At 31.2% G+C, this 27,614-nt stretch overlaps 1 protein-coding gene across 1 annotated transcript; it reads right to left on the reverse strand.

Annotated features, from left to right (window-relative positions):
* Positions 1-12,181: 12,181 nt before the first annotated feature.
* LOC130810610 (early nodulin-like protein 18) lies at positions 12,182-17,937 on the reverse strand. The gene is made up of 2 exons (XM_057676738.1): positions 17,626-17,937; positions 12,182-13,224 (listed from the first exon to the last, which is right to left on the reverse strand). Exons 1-2 carry the CDS (start codon positions 17,852-17,854, stop codon positions 12,770-12,772), a joined length of 684 nt encoding a protein of 227 aa, XP_057532721.1. The 5' UTR covers positions 17,855-17,937; the 3' UTR covers positions 12,182-12,769.
* Positions 17,938-27,614: the final 9,677 nt, after the last annotated feature.

A 27,614-nucleotide genomic window follows, 5' to 3' on the forward strand; every position in this document is an offset into this window, starting at 1 on the left:
TTGGAACCAATCAGAAAGCAGCAAGTGGCATGCAGGCAGGTGGCGTGTCAGGAAGCACCAGGCTGCCATTTTCCAACAGCCAATCAAAGAGCGACACGTGGCGAAATTTTTTTAAAAAAAAGAGGTGACTGTTCACATGAACGGGTCACATATTGACCCATTTGGCCAACCTCTTTCCTAACCCACCCAATATTAGGTCACCATTATTTGGGTTTTTATCTTAGTTTGGTCATGTGATCTCTTAATAGATCACCAAAATAGATGCTCGTGAGTAACTTCTCGTGTAACTCTCATCCTATTATTGCCTATTAAAAAACCGACAAATAACTTCCTAAATTTCATAAATTAACTCCTAATTACTAGCATAAAAACCGAAAATAACTACTCTATTTTTTTGATTGCTTACATGAGAATAACTACCTAGCTACTTGAACTAAAAGGACTTCAAAGATGATGACCTTCTACATGCCTAGATTGGCTCAAATTTTGCTGAAATTAACTTCTGTACTTTGACTTGATATCCGTCTTTGATTTCTTCTTGGGTTGTACTTCCACAGTTGTTTATTCCATACTTGCTTACAACTTTGAAATACTTAAAATACATGACCTATTTTTTTGTTTTGTTTTATTTTAATTAAAACACTAAAACATAAATGGATCGATCCTAATAAACATAAAATAAAACACAAACTAGAAACTAAACATTAAAACTCAGATTTGAAAGAAACAATGCTTGACTACGAATGATCTTTGAAAGATGGATTAAATGAGTGCTTGTTACATGAGGGTGTGGCGCCAACAATTACAAATAAGATTGAGTGATGGCTTGATATAATCCACACGAAAGCTATCCTTGTACGATGTCTTTGGATAAAACAAGCCATGAATAAAATTTCCTTCCAATTTTAAAATATCGGTAGACTTTGATTTGCAACACACACTCTTGTTCTTTCCTTGAAGAACATTATGAAAATTCCCTAGTTAACAAAAGATAGATATCCCAATGCTCCTAATAAAAAATGCACTTCAACAGAGTGTTTAGATGTAAAACAGAGAAGAAAACTTGTAGGATTAAATATGTTTTTTGTTTTTCAGAAGCTTTTCTACACTCTTCTTCTTCAAAGTTAAGGACTCCATATGTATGAGATTAAACGCCAAAAAGAATCGAGTATAGAGCTTCTCTTCTTAACCTTGATTTAAAATTCATGTCCAAAAATGTATAGGAAGTTGGTAAACATTAAAATTCATGTCCTTGAACATAGGTGATTTAGCCAAGTTACATTTTAAAGTGTTTCAATTTGTTAGATTAAATTTTAAATAATTAAAATGACAAATAAAATTGTATAATAATAAAAATAAGAATTAATACTCCCTTCGTTTTTTTTTGTTTTTCCCATTTACTTTTCATACGGTATTCAAAGCAATTTAAAGTCTTAATATATCTAATTACGCATCATAAAAATTATAAAAAGTATGATAATAAAATATACATTAAGACGAATCTTACGAGATCTCACATAGATATATTATAAAAATTCAATTAAGTTAAAATTTAGTTACAACCCAAAAAAATGTTCGAAAACTACGGTAATTTAACTTTAGAAACGTTCATTTAGTTGTCTTGGTCTTTGGAGGAAAGGAAGAGGGAATAGTAGGTTCATCAGCAACTAGAACTTCCTCAACAACTTCATCGATAACTACTCTTTTTATTTCCTTGCATAAAATCACTGACCATATCCCTTACTATATAAATCTTTTCTTCCAAAGTTAACATAGTGGATTTCAAGTCATAATGTATAGATTCAACAATGTCAAGACGACTATAGAGGGACAGTTCTCTGGTGGGGCCAGATAGTTTGGAAATGAGAGATCTATGAATGTGTTCAAGGTAGGAATGGTCATGGGACGGGTCTGGAGTTCATCCAGTCAGTTTCAGACCCATTTATTTTTAATAGATTTAGATTCGAATTCGAATTCTAAAGGTCTAAAATTTTTAGACTCTCCGAATTTGATAGGTCTAGAATCCTTAATGGATTTAAAAACGAGATTTTTATTTTTTATTTTATTTTTTTTTTAAGAAAAAAGAACAAAGGAAGAATTCTTAAAGCTGGGATTTGAGTTATTACATTATAAAAGTATGCTTCAATGAAAATACATTGCATAAAAAAAAGTATGCTTCAATGAAAATACATTGCATAAAAAATTTCATACTCCTCTAGAGTTGGGTCCGGGTTTATGGCACTACAAAAGAAAAATGAGATGGACATATTTTGTCGCCAAGCTTGGCTACGGGATGGAGACGAGAGTGACCCGTCGCCAAAGTTGACTACGGGCTTTTTCCGTCTCCATCCCCTAGCCATCCAGTCCATAACGTTGGCTACGGAAATTTTCTGTCTCCATCCCGTCGCCATTATCTCCCAAAAGTGGCTAGGGACATTTTCCGTCTCCCTCCCATCGCCATTAAAATTCAAATTCAAAATTAAAAAATGAACGTTGGTCTATGAATTGCGATGCATCCATTTGGTTTTGTATTCGAAGCACATTGTTTGTTCATCGGTTTAGTTTTGGTTCACACATATTTCTATTTCCACAAAAAAAAACTGTTCTTTTTGTTGATTTAAAGAATAATACTTGGACAAATTCCAGGTATATTTTTTTACTACTTAATTACTTTAATTTTTCATGTTTATTATTATTTAAATTTAATTTGTTTTCCTACTTAGATAAATAATATTTATTGATTATCATAGGTTATTTGTTATAATGGCGGATGATGGTGAATATTTTTTATACAATAGAAGTTGGATATATAAAAGACAATTTGATGATGGGGCATATAATATAAAATTCTTGCGAGGGGTTGAAGCTTTTTTGCATTTCGCTATCAATAAAAGTCAAAGTGTTGAAATGAGATGTCCTTGTGTTAAATGTAAAAACTTTAATTTTAAAAAATCGAATGAAGTGAGAGATCATCTTTTGCGAAAGGGATTCGTTGGAGATTATTACGACTGGAGGTACCATTATGATATACTCGCTGGAGAGGGTTGTAGTAATGCGTTTGTTTGTGAGGAAGAGAAAAATACTTCCCTTGTGAGAAACCTTGAGGAAAATCCGTACGCGCTTATGGTGCACAATGCTGCTGTAAGTGCATTCGCAGAAACATACCACAACTTTTTCCCTCAATATGATATCCCTCAAAATGATTTTCCACTTAAGAAACATTCACCTGTAGATTTATTCGAAGAACAGAACCCTCAGGCAAAACAATTTTTCGAAATGTTAAGGGCTGCAATAATCCACTTTATCCCGAATGTGAAACCTATTCTCAAATGTCAATGATTGGGTGAATGTTGAACTTGAATACTGATCATCATTGTCCTGAAAGATTGTACGATGAATTTTGTACTATTCTGCGGGAGGCTTTACTGCAACCAAACTTGATGGCAACCGAGTTTTACGACACAAAGAAGCAGATAGCTGCACTTGGATTACCGGCGGAAAGGATTGGTTGTTGTATTAAAGGTTGCATTATCTATTGGGGTCGTATTGTGAATTAAAAGCGATGTAGGGTATGTGGGACAATAAGGTTTGTTAAGGATGATGAAGGGAATCGACGTATCCTTAGGAAACAATTTTTTTACCTTCCCATAGGTCCAAGGTTATAAAGATTGTACACCTCACAGGTTACTGCTAGTGAAATGAGATGTCACGATGAGCACTACAGAAAAGAGGGGAAGATGTGCCACCCATCAGACTCAGAGGTGTAGATCACTTTTAACGCCAAACATCTAGAATTCGCCGCTAAGACAAGATATGTGAGGGTTGGTCTATGTACAGACGACTTTAACCCATTCATGAACTCGGGACGACAATACGCTTTATGGCCCGTGATTACGACAACTAACAACCTCCCTTCGTGAATGTGCATGAAAACACCTTATATGTTCCTAACAATGATTGCTCCTGGCCCTGAAAATCCAAAGCAAAACATCGACATTTACTTGCAACCCTTGATCGAAGAGCTTAAAATGCTTTAGAGGGATGGAATTGTTACTTATGATGTATCCACAAGGAGTAACTTTTGTCTTAGAGCTTCTTTGATGTGGACAATCAACGACTTTCCTGCATATTCGATGTTATGAGGTTGGAGTACACACGGAAAAAATCGATGTCCTTATCGTGGTATGATTCTAAGTCATTTTATCTGAAAAACAGTAGAAAGATATTTCGGTTCTATTGTCATCAAATTTTTTTGCCTGACCGTCATCCATTTAGGAGAGATAGAGTTAATTTCATACCTGTTGTTCAGGAGGAAAGACATGCCCCACGTACTCGCATCGGTGTTGTGTTACTTGAGGACCTAAATATGTATGGTATGAAGAGGGTGTACGAGAATGGTGCACACAAATACAACAAACAATATGGTCCTTACACGGGCGGGTGGAAAAGTAAAGCATATTCTAGGATTTGCTATACTAGAAAACCAACATGATTAGACATTATCTTGATGTCAAGCATATTGAAAAAAAATCTTTTTTGATAACATTTTCAACACGGTGATGCGTGTGGAAAAGGGAACAAAGAATCATTTTGCAGCTCGTTGTGACTTACGCGACCTTAATATGAGGAGAAGCCTCTACCCTAGAGGAAATGCGATTATGATCGCTACGTACACCCTGGATGATAGACGGGTTTATGCTTTACTTGACTAGATCAAGAGTTTGAGATTTTCATATGGTTATGTTTTCAACTTAGCTAGGATTATTGATATGGGCGAACACTCAATCTTCGGGATAAAGAGCCACAATGGCCATGTTTTCATGCAACGCCTCATTCCTATTTCTTTTCGAGAATTGCTACCTTTGCCGATTTGGGAGGCTCTAACTAAGTTAAGTTTATTCTTCAAGATATAGACTTCCGCGAAACTAAAAAGGCAAAGATGAGTAGATTAGCGGAGGAAATACCAGTAATACTATGCAAAATGGAGAAGATTCCCCCCCCTCCTTCTTCAATTGTATGGAGCACTTGCTTATCCACTTACCTTACGAGGCAAGAATAGCTGGACTAGTCCAATACAGGTTGCCTACCTGATGTGCTCGTTTTTAGAGCACATTTATCTCCTCATTGTAGTGTCGAGTCTCGCGTTTCAGAATAGTTTTTACACACTTTACGCATGATTTTACCTTGTTCTTGTCTCCATTGTGTTTTGAGGTAATTTCAGGTATGTTCGGAGAGTTCAAGGTATTTTTACGTTGCGTACGAGGCTTAGACACTTCGATCGAAGATTAGAGGCGCGTATCGTAGTCGCGACAAGCATTCCATGTCTTCCTCAAGGTCCCCGCAAAGTCCGTTTGTTTGTGCATTTAGTTTAAATGTGATTATAAAATATTGTTTGTATAACTTGGTTCTTAGTATTAACGACGTGCTAGGAACCGGTTATCACTACCCACTTGCGTAAATTATAAGTTAGTTTTTCATTCGTTATTATCGCTAGATATTAATTCATTTGAATATGATAATGTGCAGGTATCTACGACATTTGAAGCTCAATGTGAAGAACAAGGCGCACGTTGAAGCATCAATCTGCAATGCATATCTCACTGAAGAGGCTTCACAATTTGTGTCTCATTACTTCGAGCCTGAGGTACGCTGCAAATCTAGGGACCTACCTATGCATGATGATGGAGGTTATAATAATGACATATCATGTGTTCTTTCAATCTTTACGCACCCGATCAAATTCCATGGAAAGGGAAAAAAGAAACTGTAAACTGTGGGTGATCTTAAAATTGCACATCAGTATGTTTTAATGAATTCTCCCAAGGTTGACCCCTATCTAAGACAATTCACTACAGGGCTACATTCGAAATATCCAACATTTTCAGAGGAAAAAATCAATGCTATCGTCGAAAAGGATTTTCCAAAATATTTTCAATTTTTGGTAATTTAACTTATTTATTAAGAATATATGTGCGCTGTATTTATTAATAATTAACTTAATTATACATTTATTAATCCTCTATGTTTTACAGGGCAGCAAAGGTCGTCTTCAAAACTATCCAAATGGTTATATATTGAAGGATATGGTAGAAGGACCTTTGAGATATGCTCAAAGTTATAACATTTGTCACATGAACGACTATAAATTCCACACTAACAAGCATTCCACGAGAAAAGCAGCGGAAAACAGCGGAGTGAGTGTGAAGGCCGAGGAGGACAATCTAAATGGAGATGATTTCTATGGTCACCTTGACGAGATAATAGAGCTTGAATATCCAGTTATGCCAATCAAGAGAGTGACCATGTTCAAATGCCAATGGTTTGATCCAGCACGTTCAAGACGTGGAGCTGGTACACGTGTTCATGAACGCTACCAAATAGTTGACGTCCACATTGGTCACTTTTGGGGAAAGTATGACCCATTTGTCCTCACTAGTCAAGCTTCTCAAGTGTATTACATGTCGTATCCTAGTTTGAGACAAGACTTACAAGATTGGCGAACTGTCTGCAAAGTTAAACCAAAGAAATATCAAGTCAGTATCGCCCCTAGAAATGACATTGATGATAGTTCGTTTCAAGATGAAGAACACACACAGTTTCATTTGTCTGTTGATGATGTCAACTTGACACCTGAGTCACTTTGTAATCGTTCAGGACAATTTATTGAGTGCCATATTGATGAAATAGAACTAGATCCAACAACTAACCAAGAAGAAGAACCTCTTGATGTAGATCTCGTATTGTCGAGTGATGAGGAAAATGTCGATATTGATTATTATAGTGATTCCGATGAAGCAAATTAAATTTGTAGTTACTTTTGTATTTGTATAATTTGAATCGAAGTATTGTATTTAGATTTAAATTTAATACAAGTGTTGAATTAATTTCCTCAATTCGTATTTTGTAAGTTTAGTATTTTATAATATTATGATATAAGTATTGAATTTCATATTTTATAACTAAAATTTTAATTTTAAAAATAAAAGGCCATAATTAAAAACCGAAACATAAAATAAAAAACCAAGTAAATTTTTCAAAATCAATTCAATTCAATTATAACAAGTAAATTTTTCAAAATTTTAAAATACGCGGTTTAAATGATGGCGACAAGATGGAGACCAACTTACCCCGTAGCCAAAATGGGATGGAGACGGATGTTTCCCATAGCCAAAAGGGGATGGCGACGGGATGAAGACGGGCTATTTTCATAGCCAACGATTCGTGACGGGATGGTGACGGATGTTTCCCGTACCCACCTTCTAGTCCAGTTTCCAAAAATTTAATGTGATCACTTGCCTTTTCAGTTTTTTACATTACTTGAAAATTATTACAATTTTTACTTTTCACTTTCTTCCTCAGTTTTTCACTTTTACTTTCATCCTTATTTTTTCACTGTCATCCTGATTTTGGGTTATCTTCAATATTTGAACTAATCTTCAACTTTCAACTTCTTCAACCGTGAATCTTCAACCATCAACCTTCAAGCTTCAACCTTCAACATTAATAGTTCATATTGGTGTTATTTTCGGTATGTTTTCTTTTATTTTTTAGTTTTTTTATAGTTCATATATTGGTGTTATTTAATAATAGTTCACATGTAGATTTTTTTTAGTTTGTATATTGTTGTTGGTTCATTTCATGTTTTATGTTATTTTTCGTTTTTTTACAGTAATTTGTTAATTTCGAATTTTTTTGATTTTTTAAAATTTTATATTTTTAGTATGTTGTATGTTGTATGTTGTATGTTGTTGTGTTCTTATTTTGATTTTTTTAAATTTTAGATTTTTTGTTTCTTTATGTTGGTCTAGGATTAATTTCTGAATTTTTTTGTTTGTTTGTTAGTAATTAGCTGTTAGTTTTTTATTTATTTGTAAAATAAGTGATGCTATTAAAGAATTTTATTGGAACGAATTCAAGGTATGTATCTATATTTTTAATTATTATTTGAATCGTTTAATGTGTTTTTGAGTTGAGTTTGCTATTTTTGTAGGAATTCTACAAATGGGACTCTCGCATCGATGCCGATGTCAAACGTGCTTGGAACTCGTGTTGCGCCCAAAGATATCGCGATAAAGTGAACAAGTTGTGCTCTAAATATAAAAAATTTAAAGAGCAGCAAAAGAAACAGAGGCAAGAAAGAGAGGAGCAGGAGGAAGACCAGGATGAGCAAGGGGAACCACATGCGGTGGATTTCACTCCCAACATGCCCTCAAATGTCTGGGATACATGGAAAAATGCTTTTGAATCCCAAGACTTTAAAACGTTAAGCAATCAAGCAAAGGTTAACAGACGTCGGGGTAAGCCCGATGCCAGACCACTACCCACTTATCGTGGTGGTGGATTGTTCGCCGCTCGATTGCGCAACCTGATGGTAATAAATTTTTTTTCCTTGTGAATTAATAAGTAATATTTTTATTAATATTTTTTTATTGTTAGGCCAAGGAGTCTGGAGATGTGGATTTAACTCCACATAGCATGTTGGTTCGCACTAAGGGTGTGCGAGGGGATGGTGGTGAGCGGTTACTTACCACGGATTTAAAATTTCAACATAATATTATTGATAGTTAATATAATACTATTTAACATTTCTCTTTTTTGTTTTGGCAGAAAATGTATAACGACCTTAATAATGAGGATCTCAGAAAGGGTAAGATGCCGGATCTCAATAAAAATTACCTAAAGGCGGTTGACTTAGTTGCCAAAACGAAAAAGACATCGTCTAATGTGTATGGTCTAGGGTCTGCCAATGAGGTTTTCTATCTTGAACGCTCCATTTTCCACTCTCCTCGATCTGACCTGAGGAGAGAACTTGATGAGCTCCATTCGGTCACTAATAAGTTTAGAACATACATAAATGTTCAAATGACTTGGGAGTTCATGGTAGAAGTCTTGGTGCATCTGGTGGTTCCCATGGATCTCGTAACACACGTGCTTCAGGCGGCTCGGGCAGATCTCGTATGCGGCGTGGTGGTGGAAATAATAGCGGTAGTAGATGATTTAGGTTGTTGAATATTTTTGTCAAAAACAAGTTCTAAGTAAATTTAGTCATTTTATAACTTTTGTAATATATTTGTTACTATTTACTATATTTATATAATTAGTTTATTGTTATATTTTTATGTCGTATATATATATTTTTTGTTTTAGTTTTAAGTGTTTTTATATATTTATTGTCATTTTAATTAAAATAAAACCTAAAATCTAAATTATAAACTCTTAATTCTTATTAATTAATATTAAAGTACTAATAATAAATTAATTAATAATATTAAAATATCAATAATAAATAATAATATTTGAATGTAAAAGCAAGGTAAGGATATGGCGATGGAAATTAAATCTGACGCAAAACATGGCTACGGGATGGCTACGGAATTTGTGTTTGGCTACGCAAGATATGGTTACGGGTCCATTCCGTAGCCATCCTGTCGCCATATCGGAGATGGCTACGAAATGGACCCGTAGCCATCTAGTGTATTTTTTGTAGTGTGGGGCGGGTCTAGGGTCCGGGTTTGCGTTTGAGGGTCTGGACCCGAACTCGAATCCGTTAATAACTTTTTGGATTTAGATCCGACCCAAATCCAATGGGTCTTAAAAAATAAGACCCAAACCCTTAAAAAGGGGCGGGTCCAACAGGATCTTGGACCGATGACCATTTCTAGTTGAAGGGCTTTTCTTTCAAGAGCATAAACATCTCTAAGGAACTACCACTTTTTTGCGGATTTCGAAAATACAAAAAGAGGGTAGACAAGAGGTTGAAATGTTTAGTTTTCCGAAAAATCTAGTGACATGATAATTATAGAATACTAAATTAGAAATCCGTGCAATGCACGAAGTTTAACATAGAAACATATTCTAAGAATTAATTTCTTAAAGATTCTTATTTTGGTATACAAAGAATTAATGTAATAGATCTTTTAATATTAATCTTATTTAATTTTAAATTTATTTAGGAAAAATAAATTTCCACGAGATTGCAGTCTTACTAAAAAAATTTACCTAATTAACTTTAAATTTATTTAGGAATTATTGTCACACAATCAATTATAATCCTATTAAATTAATACATTTTGCAAAACTCTAAGAAATCACCTTGTGTTATTTCCAGTTCTTTTATTAACATTTATGATTTATGATACTTATCTTATTAGTATTTATTATATGATGATTTCTTTAACTTAAAAAATTCTTTAATCATGAATCATGTCATTTATCAAGTCAAAAATTATATTTTGTTATTTACATGAATAAAATTGAGTTTAAAAAAAGATACTCTGTAATAAATTTTTTAAAATAAATGACTGTTTAGAAGTAATTTTAAATAAGAATCCACCCCAAAATCTGACATCCAATAATTTTGATTCATTTAACAAATGGCTATGAAACTGCCATCTATCATTTTACAACAAAATTATTAAATTGTATGATGCTAAATTGCCCTATTATTTTGATTAGGTTTTAATTATCTTGGAGATTTTAAATGATACTAATTATAAAAGTTCATTTGTTGAGAATCATTCTTCTTATAGGTGGTGAAAAATCCAATAAATTTTATCTTTTGTTCAAACTTTACACATAACTTTTAATAAAAAGTTAATCACATATATTTTTAGCTCTTACATCCTTTACAACTTTAACTTTACTAGGTATTTACCTGTGTTATGCATGGTATCCAAAAATTTTGTTAGAGCATATATAGAATATATTTTTAACCAATCTTGTTAAATTACAAACAAAAGGGTTTTATTAGTTATGAACAGGATTAAAGAATAATGACACTAGTATGTATATTACTATAAAAGTAACAGTACATATTTAAAATATTATATTGTAAAATTTTATTATTCCACCAAAAGTCATATTTATCATTTAATCATTATACTAATAATTTTACAAAGATAATAAAAGTAAATAAACACCATGGTTGTATGTATATATTAACTTAATGTAAAAATAAATGATAACAAAATTCACCTGCACGAAAGATGAAAAAAATTTGTCTCATTTGATTTTTTGAAATTATTTACTAATCACTTTTTTTATATTTTAGTCTTAATCTAGATGTTAAAATATAATTAAGTGACATATTGTTTGATTTGTCTCAATGTAAAATTTATTAATAATTTTTATAATTTTTAGTTATGTGCAATTAAAAATATTTAGAATTAAATTAGTATATTGAAAAGAGTGTAATCTTTACACAAAAAGGCAGACGGGACCTCTATGAATGACGTATAAGTAGTCAATAGCAACATACTATATTATATTACAATCTCATTCAAGCAAGTTTTGAATATTCTCTAAAAAATACTCCTAATACGATCATATTAATAATATAAAATGAAAAGACTGATGTTCAATATTACCTTATAAGTACAAACTATATGTATGAACATATTTTTCTCCAAAAGATAACTTCTTTACAAGACATCCTAACAATAGAGATGACCATAAATAAGGTTGCTTTAAGGACAACTTGATCTTTGTCGTATGAGAGATCATACATCAAGAAGATAATTGACTTAATTAGCTACACATTAATCCAAAGAATAAGAATGTGTTTTATCTTATTTAATTTTATAAAATAAATTCCAATGTTTTAAAAAAATTATGTTTCAGGATATTATTTTAGATGTATTTAATTGCATTACAATTCCTACATCAAGAAAATATTTGAGTGCATTCCAAAAAATTATACCAAACTGCAAATTGATTAATCTCAATCAAACAATTAGTATATTGAAGTAAGAAGAATAATGTAAAAAAAAGTAACACTTAAAAACAAACAAATATAATAACCAAACCCATGATTTCTTTATTTTCTTATAAACACGGCAACCAGATCTAGTAAGCCAAGGGGCTTATTGTTATTTATAATATAACATTGAAAGGCTATTCCCACAAAATTTAAATGACAAGTCCATTCTTAAACTTTAAATAATAACTACATTTGATGAAAATCATATCTTATCAAGTCTAGGAAGTTGATCAAGAGTTACAACAATCATCAAAATAATAAACTTCTATTATAGGAAGATGAAAAGACTTTCATTTATAGATGAAATATAAAATAACTAATTAAATCTGAAAATTCAACATTAATGACAATGACAATGAAATGCGCAAAACATGAAATAAGCGCCAAAAACATTCTTTGATTGTGTGACATATGGACAAATTTTTCCTATATTATAATATGTATATGATATGATAACACATTCACATTTTAATATTTATATTCATATTTTTGTTAATAAATATGTATAAAATAATAGTCCCTCCACACCAATATAATTGTCACATTTCCTTATTTGGCAAAACCATATCAATTGTCACATTTCCTTATTTGGCAAAACCATATCAATTGTCACATTTCTATTTTTGTCAATCTTTTTTTTACCTAAATATTCTTAGTTCACACAAGTAATTACGAATATACCCCCATATACCTTACTTACCCAACTACCCTTCACTACTTACCCTTCACTAATTATCCTTCACTACTTATTTAACTACCACTTTTTTAATGAATTCCACACTACTCTTAATATCCATACTCAAGCAAATGGGATATTTATATTGGTGTGGAGGGAGTAACATGACACCACTAGTAAACTAAAGAAGATGTAAAAGTATACAAGTGTTTCCACTCCAGCCAATAACAAGTCCATGCCGACACAATAAAATAAGTGATATACCAAAAATTATTGACCTTGAAAAATGTGCTCAAAATGTTCTAACTAAATTAATACTCTATAATAATCTTAATTCAAAACATAAAGCCCAAGCCCAAACTAATAAGACCCGCCCAAACCACACCCACATCAAAAACCCCACCACCCAATATCTCCACTCCATTATGAATTCTTTCACCTTGACCACCTTGACTGCCTTGAAAAACTGGAGGAGGCTCAGCCGTTGGCGGTGGAGTATACGCTGGCAACGGTGGCTGATTAAGGCTTGGCGGTAGGCCCGATCCTTTACCAACATTAATATTGAATCGCATACCTTGTAAGCATTGGGCCCCATCCCCTGCATCAGAGAAGAAGTAATTGGGCCCCACTTTGGTCAAAGGAACAGAAATAGTCAATGGCTGGTTGAAGGTGGTGGCGCCGGAGTTGAAGATGAGGGTGTCGTTGTCGGAGGCGAAATCAGCAGTGCAGTTATTGTAGGTGGTGGAGTTGTATGTTTGGATCACTGTTTGATTAGTGTTGGTATTGAAAACTGCCAAAAAAACAAGTGTTCACATCCAAATGATGGTAACGGCTATGTAAAATTTCCCGGGAAAAAGATAACAAGAAATGATGAAAAGATTAGACAATTTGTGACCGTAGATTCAAGATTGTGATGTAAAGATATTGACATATGTAAAAATGAGATACTTTAGGATTTTTCTAATAATTTTGATATTTGAAACTTGGACACAAACAAAATATTTAACTTATGATTTGGCATAGACTATCTCATTCTATAGATGTTAGCAATTAGGAGTACCATAATCATACATTCTATTAATTTTACTTTATAATAGTAAAAAGGAAGTCTGATTATAAGCATGTTATTTGTCTTTTTTTTAATCATTGATTAGTATTAATGAAATTTGACTAATTTGCATTTTTTACACATACCATATTTACATATTAATATTTTCGAAAATACTCATACATTAATAGATGCAATAAATCAAAATTATTTCAATTACACAATTGTATATAAATGCACTGTTTAAAAAATTATAATGGAAAATTTATAATGTACTGTGTAGAACATTATATATTGTCTGATAAAATTCTAAAACTACACCGCGTAGAAAATTATACTACAGAATAAATTACATTTATTCCAATGTAATTGAAATTACACAATTTAGAAAATTATTTGAAGTATGTAATAGCTCCTTTTTCCATCAATTGATATTTAAAACTAAAATGACATATAATTCAATTAATTGATCATTAAAATCAGTCATTTATATTGTTAGACTACCATAATTACCATTTTAAATTTTAGGAAAAATGTGAAGTATGGTTTGCAATCTAAAATTTCATAAAAAAAATTAACGTATTTAACAATCCGTGCATTGCACGAATTTTATCCTAGTATCTATTAAAAAGATTGTTAAATGCTAAATGTCACAATTCTAAAGCTATTTTCAAGTGGAATTTTTTGATTGGAGAATTAAGATTGACTGATTGAAGTTGGTTGAACTATCTAATGTAGTAGTTATTGCTATTTACCTTACCCTTTTAATTATAGAATTAATTACAATTTTATTAAGAAACAAACAGTTTAATATATATTGTCAATATTTAAATTATGTTTGATAATAATTATATTTTTTATCAAATGTAAATCAATTACCTTTACTCAAGAATATTATGTTTCATTTCAAACGAAATAAAGTAAAAATCATTTACATGACATTTATAAATTTTAAATCAGAAATTAGAGAAAAAACCTAACAATAACATCTTTTAATGAAGTTACTTACACAAATCTTGAAAACGAAATATAATAAAAATCTTTTATATGATATTCAGCAAATATACAAGAAATTAGGGAACAACATATTTATAACGTCTTTTGATTTGATTTGATATATGATTCGGACCATTAACCCGGAAAAAGTATATTGTTTTTCATTTATCCCAATTGTATGTTAAACTACATTATATATATTATATGCCCGCCATTGACTAACCCATAATGCATATTTGTTTTCCAAAGTTACTAATCTCTTATATACCTGCCATTATTTGTTTTCTAAAGTTACTAATCTCTCTTATTACTCAGTTTAGTTTTTAGCAATAACTAATTTAATTAATAATGATTGTAATATTATTATAGTGATAACTATATTTAAATGAAAATATTTGAATAAGATAAAGATAATACATAGCTAAATCAATAATCATTAATTAAGATTTGTGCATTGCACGAGGTTATATACTAGTTATATCATCATCATCATCCTACCTAGTATATCCCGCTTATAGAAAAACTAAAGTCAGGGTTTTGGAAGGAAAAGACGGCGACAACTCATAACCATAAAGGAGAGCGCGGCCAAAGTAAATTGTATAATTACTTTATAATTTAGTTAGATGTTTGGATTGAGAATTAGCTGATTTAGTTATGTTTTAAAACTAAAGACTCATTTGCACAAGTTTTGGAATTGAGATTTGAGTTTCTTGAGAAGTAAATCCCGTGATGACCCTATTTACTCAGTCAACGGTAAATCGGGTTCTTACAGGCTTATCTTAAAGTTTTACCAATGTCTTCTCTTGAAGCTTCAAAACTATTAATCTTTCTCCTCTTTCCCTCCCACTTGAAGCCATTGTTAAAGATTTTGAAGATTTGTTAATTTGTTTTGTTGTCTAAAATAAGAACAATGTTGTTGGAAAAAATAACTATCTGTGATCCCACATCGAAGAATTAAAGAGAGGTTGACTAACTTATATACTTGATAGACTACTCATTCTAATAGCAATTGATTTTAGGATGAAACCTCATTGGATTTGTGTGCAGTCATTTGCCCCTTTATACGGATTTTATGTATAAGCCCAATAACAAATTTATCATGATATCAGAGTTGTAGTTTTTGGTCAACTGGAAACAAAAAAAAACAATCTTTCATAAAAAAAACTTGCGGGTTCGAATCACTCCATTCCCAGCTCATTTACACTATGTTTTAGGCCTGCCAAAGCAGATTAGGTTGGATTGGATTGAGTTTCGGGTCATATATAAACAGGGCAGAAAACCCTTGACCTAAACTCTTAGTTAATTGAGTCGAAAATCACAACTCTGACTTGATCGGGTTGGATTGGGTTTGGAATCGTGTCATATATAAACATAACATATTTGGATAGAGAGAAATGAAAGGAAAAAAAGGGCAAATATTTGCATAACAAAAGGACACGGCTCCGGGCTGGAATTTGGAAGGGAGGGGTTTGAAGAGAAAATAAAGACAATTTTTGTTAATAATATAATATCTCCTAAAGTGAAAAGTTTTGGAGGGATCGGATTCATTCTTTCATTTTCCTTCCACGAAAAACATTCATTTTCCTTTATTTTTCGTTCCCTTCCCTTCCCTTCTGAATAAACAAGGCGTACTCTCACTCCTTTTCATTTTTTTCCTTCCCTTTTATTCCTTTTCAATCTCTCCTAATTTGTTATTCAAATATAGTGTTAAAGTTTCTTACACCGCATACATGGTGATCTTAGGGTACAAGAAGCATTTATAATGTAAATTGAATATGAAATTTTTTTCAAATAGAATTGATGGCAATTTGACAAGAAAATGAGAATTTATAAGCGTGAAAATTAGATTCTTCATTTTGTTGCATAGTGCAATTAATGTATCTATATAAGTATAATTTTAATCATTGTTCTCTTTACAACGAACAATTGGTATATATTTTTAAAAATAAAAACGATTTTAACTCTATATCAAATGCATCCCTTACCAATTATCTACATTTTCTTCATCTTCAACAAGTGAAAATGCTAGTTTGACTTTGGTCAAGTTTGACTCTAGCCAAAATTGGTGTTCTAAGCAACGTCTAGCTAAGTCAAACTCACTTTCTTTGACAGTGTTTATAGCCTTCTTACCCAAAAATTTAACTTCTCAGCCCATATAAATTTAAAATCACTGTCAAAAGACTATGATTTTGCAAAAACTTATTTTTTATTTTTATTTGAATCTTATTTCTCATTTTTTGAAAAAAGGCTCAATAAGAAATTTAAAACAAGGTTATTTTTTTCTAAAACTCACGATGAAGGAGTATAACTTCTAGGGTGACACTTTAAGCCCATTTCAAAATTTCAAATTATAACAGTACCACAAGTATTGCAATAGAAAAAACTTTGTTTACCCTCAACTACCCGCATAAGTACTAAGAATACAAAGATTAAATTCATTTATTATTCACCAAAATTATACATCAAAAACATATTTAATCATATATTAAACTAATTATTAATTGACAACTCATATGTGTAGACTACTGGTGAGTAAATGTAATTAATTTTGTATTGCAAACATTTATTAGCGGCCGCCTCCCCTAATGTCTAACTACCAAAAAATCATTCATAGTCTTAGATACATCCAAGTCTATGTCGATTGTGAAAGATAATTTAGAACATAAATGTTAAAAACGATGCAAACTTATATGAAATTTCAAACCAATTTATTCAAATTCAAAGTCAATTAATTCACATTCAATCTTACTAGAAATGATGACATAATCAAATCCGAAAATCTCTTAATTCCTGAACTTAAACCAAAAATAAAATCAAATAGAAAGCCATCAAATTAATATATTTGTATGAAACTTCAATAAAAACAAATAAAGATTTAGGACATAATTGAAAACCACAAACAGAGTATTTCATTAACAACCGACAACTAATTGAAATTGCAATTAATTTGTTGATTTTAAATTTGCTGTTAAAAGTAATTTATTTTAAAAAATCTTATTCATCATGATACCTTACTCTAATAACTAATTTATAAAATATTAGTATTAGATGGTTTTAGCAAACTTCCCGATTATTTATAATTGGAAGATGCAAAAATGAGTATAAAGAGGAAAGAAAAGAAAAGAAAGCAGTAGATAGAAAACATACTAAGAAAATCTCCAAGATTGAAAGATTTTTGAGAAGCAGCCCAAAGAGAGTAATTAGTAGATGGAGAATTAGTTTTAGCATTGAACAACCATCCATCTGCATCTCCAACCGTATGATTTGTATACGCAGCAGCAGCAGCAGATAATTTTGTAGACGTTCCAAATATCAGGATGAGGATAATCACCCTTAATTGAGTTTGATAAGCCTCCATTAAGGGAGTGTTTGGCATGTGCAAATTGGGGATGAGAATGGGAATTTAAATCTCAAATATCACAAACTACCATGTTTGATAGGTGGGATTTGGGATTGAAATTCCCAATCCTTAAACTTCATCGTCCTTTTTATTTTATCGCCACCATTTCAAATGAAATTACAAATTTGCCTTTGATTTTTAAAAAATTACAACTTAGCCACTCCCTATAAATTTCTTATTTATAATAACAACAACAACAACAACAACAACAATAATAATAATAATAATAATAATAATAATAATAATAATAATAACAATAATAATAATAATAATTAACTTTTTTATATTCTTCAAAAAGAATATAAATAAAATTAATAATAATAACAGTAATAATAATAATAATAACAACAATAATAAAATTAAAAATAATAATAATTATTCAAAAAGAAAAAAAAAGTAATAAATTGAATCGCCCGGTTCTGGACCCCGGTTCTGGGCGATTCAATTTATTTTTTTTTCTTTTTGGAAAATTTATATTAATAATAATAATAATAATAATAATAATAATAATAATAATAATAATTAGGGGTGCATTTATCTTACATCATTTCCAACATTGAAAAGTTTGAACATATTATTTTGTGAGTAGTACTTTCCAAGAAGTGTGAACATAGTAATGCACCCCTAATTATTAGATCTTAATTAATTAGTATTTTGCTAGCAGTTTCAACTTTCAATGTATATAATTTCTGTTTCTCAAATTCCATTATAATTAATATAAATTTTCCAAAAAGAAAAGAAAAAAAAAATGAATCACCCAGAATCGGGCGATTGGACCCCGGTTCAATCGCCACTTTTTTGGCGATTGAACCGGGGTCCAATCGCCCGGTTCTGGGCGATTCATTTTTTTTTTCTTTTTGAATAATTATTATTATTTTTAATTTTATTATTGTTGTTGTTATTATTATTATTACTGTTATTATTATTAATTTTATTTATATTTATTTTGAAGAATATAAAAAGTTAATCATTATTATTATTGTTGTTATTGATATTATTATTATTATTATTATTATTATTATTATTATTATTATTATTTTAATTTTTTTTTTGAGAAATAAGAAAAGTTTTATTTCATCAAGAAACAAACCAGTTACAAAAACATGGAACAAAATGATACAAAACCATCATGAGCATAAACTATGGCCACCTTCTAGGAAGGGTTCCAAAGCAATGCTAAATCATTTGTAGCATCATTCTAGAAAAGAAATTACAAAGCTTTGAGCCAATCTATATGTCTATTGTTATCATTACACAATTGGAGCATTCTATTCTTCACAATCCACTTAATATGATCAACCATCTGCGTTGTGGCTGCTGCATATTTGTGCCTCCAGATTATATCATTCCTAAGCTTCCAAACTGCATACACCGTGGCTGCAATAGCCACCAACACCGTAAGCTTCTTCAATCTGGCTCCCTTTATGTTCCACCCTTTTTGCAGAAGGTGTTGCAACGAGAGGGTCTGAAAATTACAGCCGAGCCACTGCATAACCTGTTTCAGAATCACGGCACTACAAAAGCAATTAAAGAACAAGTGATCATGAATTTCTATATCAGTTTTGCAAAGGACACAAGTAGCATCATCCACCAAGTTGAAATTAAGAAGTCTTTCTCTCGTGAACAGCCTACTTCTCACAGTTAACTAAGTGATGAACCGATGTTTAGGCACAAAATACCTGCACCAAATAGGTCTGCTCCAGGGGACGCTGATTCCAGCAGGTTGTAGCTGATTATACACACCCTTGATGCTATAATGCGTGCTGGGCTGCTGGTGGACAATGGAGATGATTTCTTCACGTAATCTACATAAATCTTTCCACACCCAACTCGCAGTGATGGGAGGCCTGTGATCCTCCCATTGTTGCTCTTTAATATACACCGCATGAACCCATTTAACCCATAAATTATCCTTCTTTTGGCAAATGGATCAAATTTGTTTACCTATGGCTGCATTGTTCCATAACCAAAGATTCCTAATATTCAAATCCCCCTCTTTTTTAGAAGGACACAGATTATTCCAAGAAATATTCCCATATTTAGTACTATCACTAACTCCATGCCAAAGAAAATGTTGACACACACTATTTATTTTTGTGATGACTGTTTTAGGTAGTATAAAAATCTGAGTCCAATATGTACAGATTGATGTAAGAACAAAATTTACCAATTGTAATCTACCACTGTAAGAAAGATTCCGAGAGCTCCATAGCTTGATCCTCTTACACATTTTGTTGTTATTATTATTATTATTATTATTATTATTATTATTATTATTATAAATAAGAAATTTGTAGGGAGTGGCAAAATTGTAATTTTTTAAAAATCAGGGGTAAATTCGTAATTTCATTTGGAGGAGGTGGCGATAAAATAAAAATGGGTGGCGATAAAATAAAAATGGGTGGCGATATTTAATAACTCCCTTGCAATTAGGGATTGGAAAGGGAAATTTTGACCATCAATTCCCAAGGTTTTAATACCTAGGGGACGGGCAAGTATTTAGGGATGGGAATTGAATTTTATTTTGAAAAGATATTTATATTCTTATTTATAAAAAATTCACAAGTTTTTTTATTTTTATTTTTAATGTAGATAAAATTGTCAATTTATATTTTAATTTCAATATATATTCACAATTTTCAACTTATTCCTTCTAAAATACCAAACAAGAGATTCTTATCCTTAATTTCTCATTCTTATATACCAAACGCCTCCTAACGGTACAGTATTTTCGGGTTCCTTTTTTTAAGGGTTCGAATCATGGCGGAAATTATGGGTTCACAAATTGTAATTTAAATATTCTTATTAAAGTATTATTAGTATATGCCTAGAAATTAATGTAAAAGGGTGGAACGTTGGAGAGAAGACCATTGACATTTCACATGTGACTTGGGAATTGGGAGGATGTGCTCAACTGCATCATCCAATTGGTACTAACTACTGTACACATGGCAAAGACACTACTCCGTAAGAAAATACTTATTTTTATAAATGGCTCCCTATTACTGATGCTGTTGAAATGTGATCTAATCCGATAGTTCGAACCGAAACCAAAAGTTATCTAACCTCAAACTTTGTTACTTTTTAGATTTATTGAACCTACATTATTCGAAATGAAGTTGCACTCGAACAGGTTTATACTCAAAAAATGAAAATTTAAAATACGACTGAAATTTATAACTGATATGGCGACATATAACTATAACCGAGATTACATGAACCTAATAGTAACTAAACCGAGTCATATCCGGCCTGAATTATGCACAAAAGAAAACTCTATCCGACTAAAACTGACTTAATCCGAAACGATTTTTAGTCGAACTTTTGTAACCCAAACCGATTTTTAAACGAACTATTATAAAGCTAAACTGATTTTTAATTGAAAACAAGTCGAAATATCTAGGATTTTTGTGATTAATTTTAGTATCAAATTATTATTAATTTATCGAATAATTTCAGAAAATTTATAATTAAATTAATTTATCAATTTTTAGAAAGGGAACTTCACCATTTTATTCACTTTTCTCATTTCACCATTTTACATTTCACATCACAACTGACACTTCCTCTTCTTTCACCTACAACCTTCTTCAATCTTCAACCTTAAACCTGTAACACTTCCTCTTGCACGGTCGACTAGACTCCGGTTACTTTACTCCGACAAAAACTTATCTTTTTCAATAGGTATTCTTTCACCAAAGGCTATCGACTGCCCCGTTAGAAGGATAGAAAAAATCATAGTGGAGGGTAAGAGAAGTTGAGGAAGACCTAAGAAAACGTGGGTTGAGCAAATAAAGAGCGACCTAAGTAAGATGCGCCTCTCCGTGGACCTTATTAGGGATAAGAATAGTTGGACACGTTAGATCCATATTAGATTATTGATAGTTTCTTTAGTTGTCTTCTTGTTGCTTCTTACCTTTTTTCTTTTTCAAGCAGTTGTTTCTTTATGAAAATGTCGTCACCCATATCCTATTTATGTAGGGCTTTTACATATTTGGGGGGTAAATCGACCCCTTTTATCTAATCCTCCCTGTAAAGGGAGTACGAGTATGGATTGTCCGTCATCTCTCCTCATCTAGACCCTACGTCTAAGCGGGATATTGGGTACAATGACGATGATGATGATGAAATTTTTTTTTTTCTACTTTTTTCTATTTTTTTGGTTTTTTTTTTTTGGATAGTTTATACTTATGATAAGGTTGTTGTTTGTTGTTAATTTTCAGTTTGTGATCGTTGATAATTTATATGTAAAAATTTTTGATAGTTTATGGTTGATATATAGTTTTTATGTAGAAAATTTGGGTAGAAAATTTCAGGTTATGATAGAAAATTTCAATTTATGGTAGAAAATTTTTGATGAATTATCTGTTAACAACCCATTTTTGTAAAATAAGAAAGGTTTGCGGAAATAACCATTAAGATGATTATCACTCCTCTTAATAAATATGAACAACAATATAAACCTCATAAACTTTCGGTCGTTTGGTAAGCGGTATTAAATGATTGAATGAAAATGATTTGTAGTGTAAATTTTCATGATATGTATCATGTCATTCTTATGGTAATGAAAGTTTAATCCTAAAAAAGTTTTTTTCTTCACAATTTTTCATTACTATCTAATACCACATGTTCAAATGTTAATGCATTGGAATATATTTTGTAAAAAAGTTAGATTGTTAAAGTAGTATAACCATAACCACTAAACTTGTTAAGAGATAAAATTACTCGAATTTTCCATTACCATTCCCACCATTAAACCGATTACCAAACGGACCGTTAAAATATTAAAGGTGCTAAAACTTATTACATCTTATTAGATTTGTTCAAAATAGACTCGATGACTCGATATTCACCCGAACTTATGACCGAATCTAATTTGACCAAACTTCAAAATAAATTTTAAAATATATAAAATTCAATTTGGACACAAGACTCGATTTGAACCGACCCAAAATACTTGTCTAGAAATTGACTCAATGCCCCGAACAAACACGTCAATTTTATAGTGTAAAACTCCTTTAAAAGAAATGAAATAAAACTCTTGAGGTTTAAATGTAAGAAACAAGATGAGATTAAAAGTCCTAGTTTCACTCTCACACTTCCTGACTGTATGGTAGTAATCATGCTATCATCCACCATTTGTATTAAAATATATCCATAATCAATAAGGGATAATTAGATGTCCTTTATAATCATAAAACACATACAATATTATTTCTAATTACAAAGAAATTTAAACGTTCAGCTATTAGTTAAATGTATACATAAGTTCAACTTAAAAGCAAACCCACGTGTGAAAAATAAATTGAAATCAACTAGAACTTTCATACAATATAAATTTTATAAATTAATTAAATAACTTAGTAAATCCGACAAAGTTTTACGAATTTCGAAACATCATCAACAAGTGGTAAAGAAAAGAACGCTAGTGTTAGATTCCCACAAGATGACCTTATATTACACTAACATTTTCTAAGGCTTGTCGGGCAAATCCCTATCTAATAAAACAGACATATCTAAAATTATAAAATTTATGAAACCATTGACCATATAATTATAAAGTTCTATCAATTTTCATATAATTCGATTAAAAGTAGTGAAATAAACATTGACCATTGATTATTAACTCTAAATATAAGAAACCATGTATTTATAAAATTTATTTTATTAAAATATTTATGACTTTATTAGAATAACTAATAAGATGATTGAATATGAGTCAATCATACTTCAATGTAAAAAATTGGTTCAGGTTTACAATAGTTCGATCTAAACTTCGTTCGGGTTAAGTTGGTTTTAGCCGGATCGAGTTCGGTTTTGAGCATGGCTCGGGTCGGTCATTATTAAGTTCGGGTAATCTCGATAAACAGTTACGTGTCGGTTAGAAAAATTGGTTATAGCTCGGGTTCAGTTTTCCCATTTTCGGTTGTCAACCGGTTCAGGTATAGCTTCGGGTCAGGTAATGTCGGTTCGATAAACCTAAAAAAGAACACATTTTCGGGTCGGTTTACTTTCAGTTTCGGATCGGATTTTCGGGTTGGGTCACTTTTGAACAGCTCTAAAGATAACAATTTGAGCATCCTGCACAACACAAACCTCCTCCTTTAGTACCATGTCCAATAATTTTCCCAGTTTGAGCATCCCAGCACAACACAATTAGTGAAAGACATAATAATAGTGCAATTAAACTCTTTAGTCAATTGACTAACAAATAACAATTTGAGATATGCTAGTAACTAGAAGATAATTTTTTAAATAAATAGAGGAAATATCAACAATTCCAGCCCAATCTACACTAACACATTCACCATTTTATAGTTTGTATGTGGGTGCGAGAAGTAGAAACATTGAATAAAAGGTCAAATGGATCAAAAGTCATGGTGTTTCGTTGCCCCACAAGCAAAAATCCAACAAAGAGGTTGAGGTTTACATAATAATTCCAAGCTGGACTTATTATTTTGTGGGTTATGGGTTATTTGTGGGTTTTGGGTTTGTAGGAATTTGGTGGGGTAGGTAGGTGGGCTTATTTTTTTTTTATTTTTTTTTTTGTGAGTTTATTTGGCATTTGGGTTGGCACGAAGGAAGTTTTGGTGGGGTAGGTAGATGGGTTTATTTTCTTATTTGCTTCCATATAAAAAATTACGATTATTCATGGTTAATTGATAGGTGAGTTTATTATAGGAAAATTATGAAAAAGTTAAATTGTTTTAGGTAATTTTTCCTTATTTTTATACTTTTATTTGATATAGATTTCATAAATTTATAATTCTTTAACAAAATTTCAATTTACTAAAAGAATGATGTTCATACTTTTTATTGATGTAGATATTCTAAAATTATAACTCGTTAACAAAAACTCAAATTTTTAAAAGAATTGTGTGTATACCTTTGTTGATATAGATGTCATAATTTATGATTCTTTAACAATTTTTCAATTTGCTAAGAGAATTATATGCGTACTTTTATTTGATATGCATAGACAAAAAATGGATGTGTTGTATGTTATATTAAAAAATGTTTATATTTTTCTTTCATGGTTGTGTATGATGATAGAATTTTATATATGTAAATATGAATATTTTGTTTTATGCAATTATTTATAATTATGATAGATTGATTATTGTTTTAATTAAAGGGCGATAATGTGTATCGTTGTGTTACGGTTTATGCGTTGTGATTGAAAATCGTGGAATTATGAAAAGAGATTAAAATAATTTAATGATTTAAAAAAAATCAGGACAAAAACTTTCTGCCTTGGGACTTGCACCTCAAGCCTTCGGGGTTTGGGTGCGTTTCGTTCATCGTTTCGCTTCCAATTGTATTAAAAGTCGCTTAAACGCTAAAATTAACTAAAAATAGTAAATATGCGTTAAAAACTATGAAACTCAGCACCCAATATAATTGATGCCTTCCGGCAGTGACGAAGTTGGATTTTCTATTTGAAATTTCTAAATTGTCAAAAATTAAATGAAAGTTACTGGTTGTTTTTAAAATTAAAAAACATTGAGTTATTATGGATTAATCATGTAATATTATTGATAACCGACTTTTAGTGTCGTTTGCTAAAGGCTAATTAAACAAATAATATTTATAACACCCTAATATGACTACAACTAGTGCAATGATAATTCAGGAATTGCACCACAAGGAAAAGGGATGAACGACTGTAGACTTGATCTAGGGAGGTTATATGATGGGAAAGTTGTTAAGCTAAACTAATGACAAGAAAGTAAAGTAGACTAAAAGTAATATAAATCAATATAAGACAAATGGGATAGATTAGGTCCACCCAAGAAAGGTTGATACAACCAAAAGATAAGCTAGATCAAAGGAGACTAAACAATAATCAATCAAGACACTCAAGATGATGAGAGCAACTTAGTGACCCACAAGTCACACGAACGACCTATAGTCGCCCTATGTCTCCTAAGGCGTGACTAGACAAGATTCGTATCGAATGTCAATCAAACAATCATCATCGACCTCAAACCATAATCCTACATAATGAAGAACAAGACCAATCCGAGGGTTTCACTAATCAAACCCCTAAGAAAACTACTCACGCATATTAACATTAACTAGGGCAAAAGTAAATAACTCTTTGTCAATAAAACGTTGTCGGTCCTAGAATCCGGTTTAATTTAGGTGTCCGACGTGTAACCCGAAATTTATATTTTTATGTAAATATCCGATTCACTTTAACTCGGATTATTACACGTTCACTGTGAACGTTTTAACTTCACGATTTTGACTTGATGTTAGCCACCCTATAAGTTCATGTCGTTTGTTTATAAAATGTTGAGGGTTTGCACAGAAACATTTTACGTAATCACACTATGTGGCTAATGGAGAAGAATAATTCAAAATTCAATTGTTACAAATCATAAGAAAGCCCATAAAAGGATAACTAGATTTGTTCAAACAATTAAATTAGATTTCTTTATTTCAGGAAATAAATGTTTTTCACATACTTTAGAAGAAGTGCTTTGAAGGATGAAGACACTGCAACTTAATGCCCATTACATTTTAAGTATTATGCTACTCAAATTCTAATACAAGCTCATGCCCTACTAGCTAATACTTATTAAAGTCAGGTTTCTTAGAATCGAGATTCTATGTTGAATCGTTAAGAGGTAGGATTGAAATCGGTAGGATGACATTATAGGATCGTATGTTCCTACAAATATGCATTAACATGCTTTTGATAACTAATTATTAATTATATTTGTTCTCTTTTTAAGCATTAAGGTGTAAATGAAAATTTATATGACTTTATCTATTAAATTTTAAAAAGAATACTTTTAATAATCATTGTGAAGCTGAGAATAAAAAAAATTGAATTTCATAGTCGTATTGATATAATTATTTAGATATATACATATTTATACATAAGTGAAATCAGGTTTATTAGTTTTTTTACTATTGAATCTATCCTTGTAATATTGGATTATTGGATCGTAGGATCATTGAATCCTTTAATTGTAGAATCATTGGATCCTTGGATCGTAGAATCGTGTTATTATCTTACCTCCTAATTTCTTGAGCTAAATAGGATCACATCGTTGTATCAACATTAAGATTCTACCTATGATCAGATCGGTCACCTATTTTTGGATCATGAGATTGTAGAATCGTAGATCAGAATCTGAATTCTAATAACCATGCGTATTGGAGACTCAAATAATCCATCCGCCTTTCAATGACAAGTCAATTCGTTTAAATTAGGATTGAATTTTCTTTAAGGTTTGAACTTATTTTTTGGCCATTTGAAATTCAGCTTAATTAAGTCTCAATTATATTTTCATCCTTTGTGGCTTGTCTAGACTGTTTTTCATCTTTAGAATAGTTGATCTTTTTATTAGTTGATGTTGTAATAGTTCTCTTTGAGTTTGGGAAGTTATACTTGTTCCTAGTTTTTAACTAACTCTATGATACCTAAGCTATCATCTCACAGGTGCGACTGATCTTTAAGAGAAACTTCTACATGGAAGTTGGAAGCTATAAGGAAGTTACAACTTACAAATACATGGGATGATAACTTTTCCCTCCAAATGTACTGTATTTAACTCCAAGAAGTTATACAGCCACCTAAAGAGAGTTATAAATCATTTACACTATGTTTGGATATAAATTTTGGAGAGAAAAGAAAGAAAAGGAAAGGGAAGGGAGGGAAGGTAAGGGAAAAGAAGGGAAGAAAAATTGATGAAAAATAACACTTGTTTGTTTAGGAGGAAAG

The sequence above is a fragment of the Amaranthus tricolor genome, chromosome 4 (genome assembly GCF_026212465.1).
Source record: "Amaranthus tricolor cultivar Red isolate AtriRed21 chromosome 4, ASM2621246v1, whole genome shotgun sequence".
NCBI classification, from domain to species: domain Eukaryota; kingdom Viridiplantae; phylum Streptophyta; class Magnoliopsida; order Caryophyllales; family Amaranthaceae; genus Amaranthus; species Amaranthus tricolor.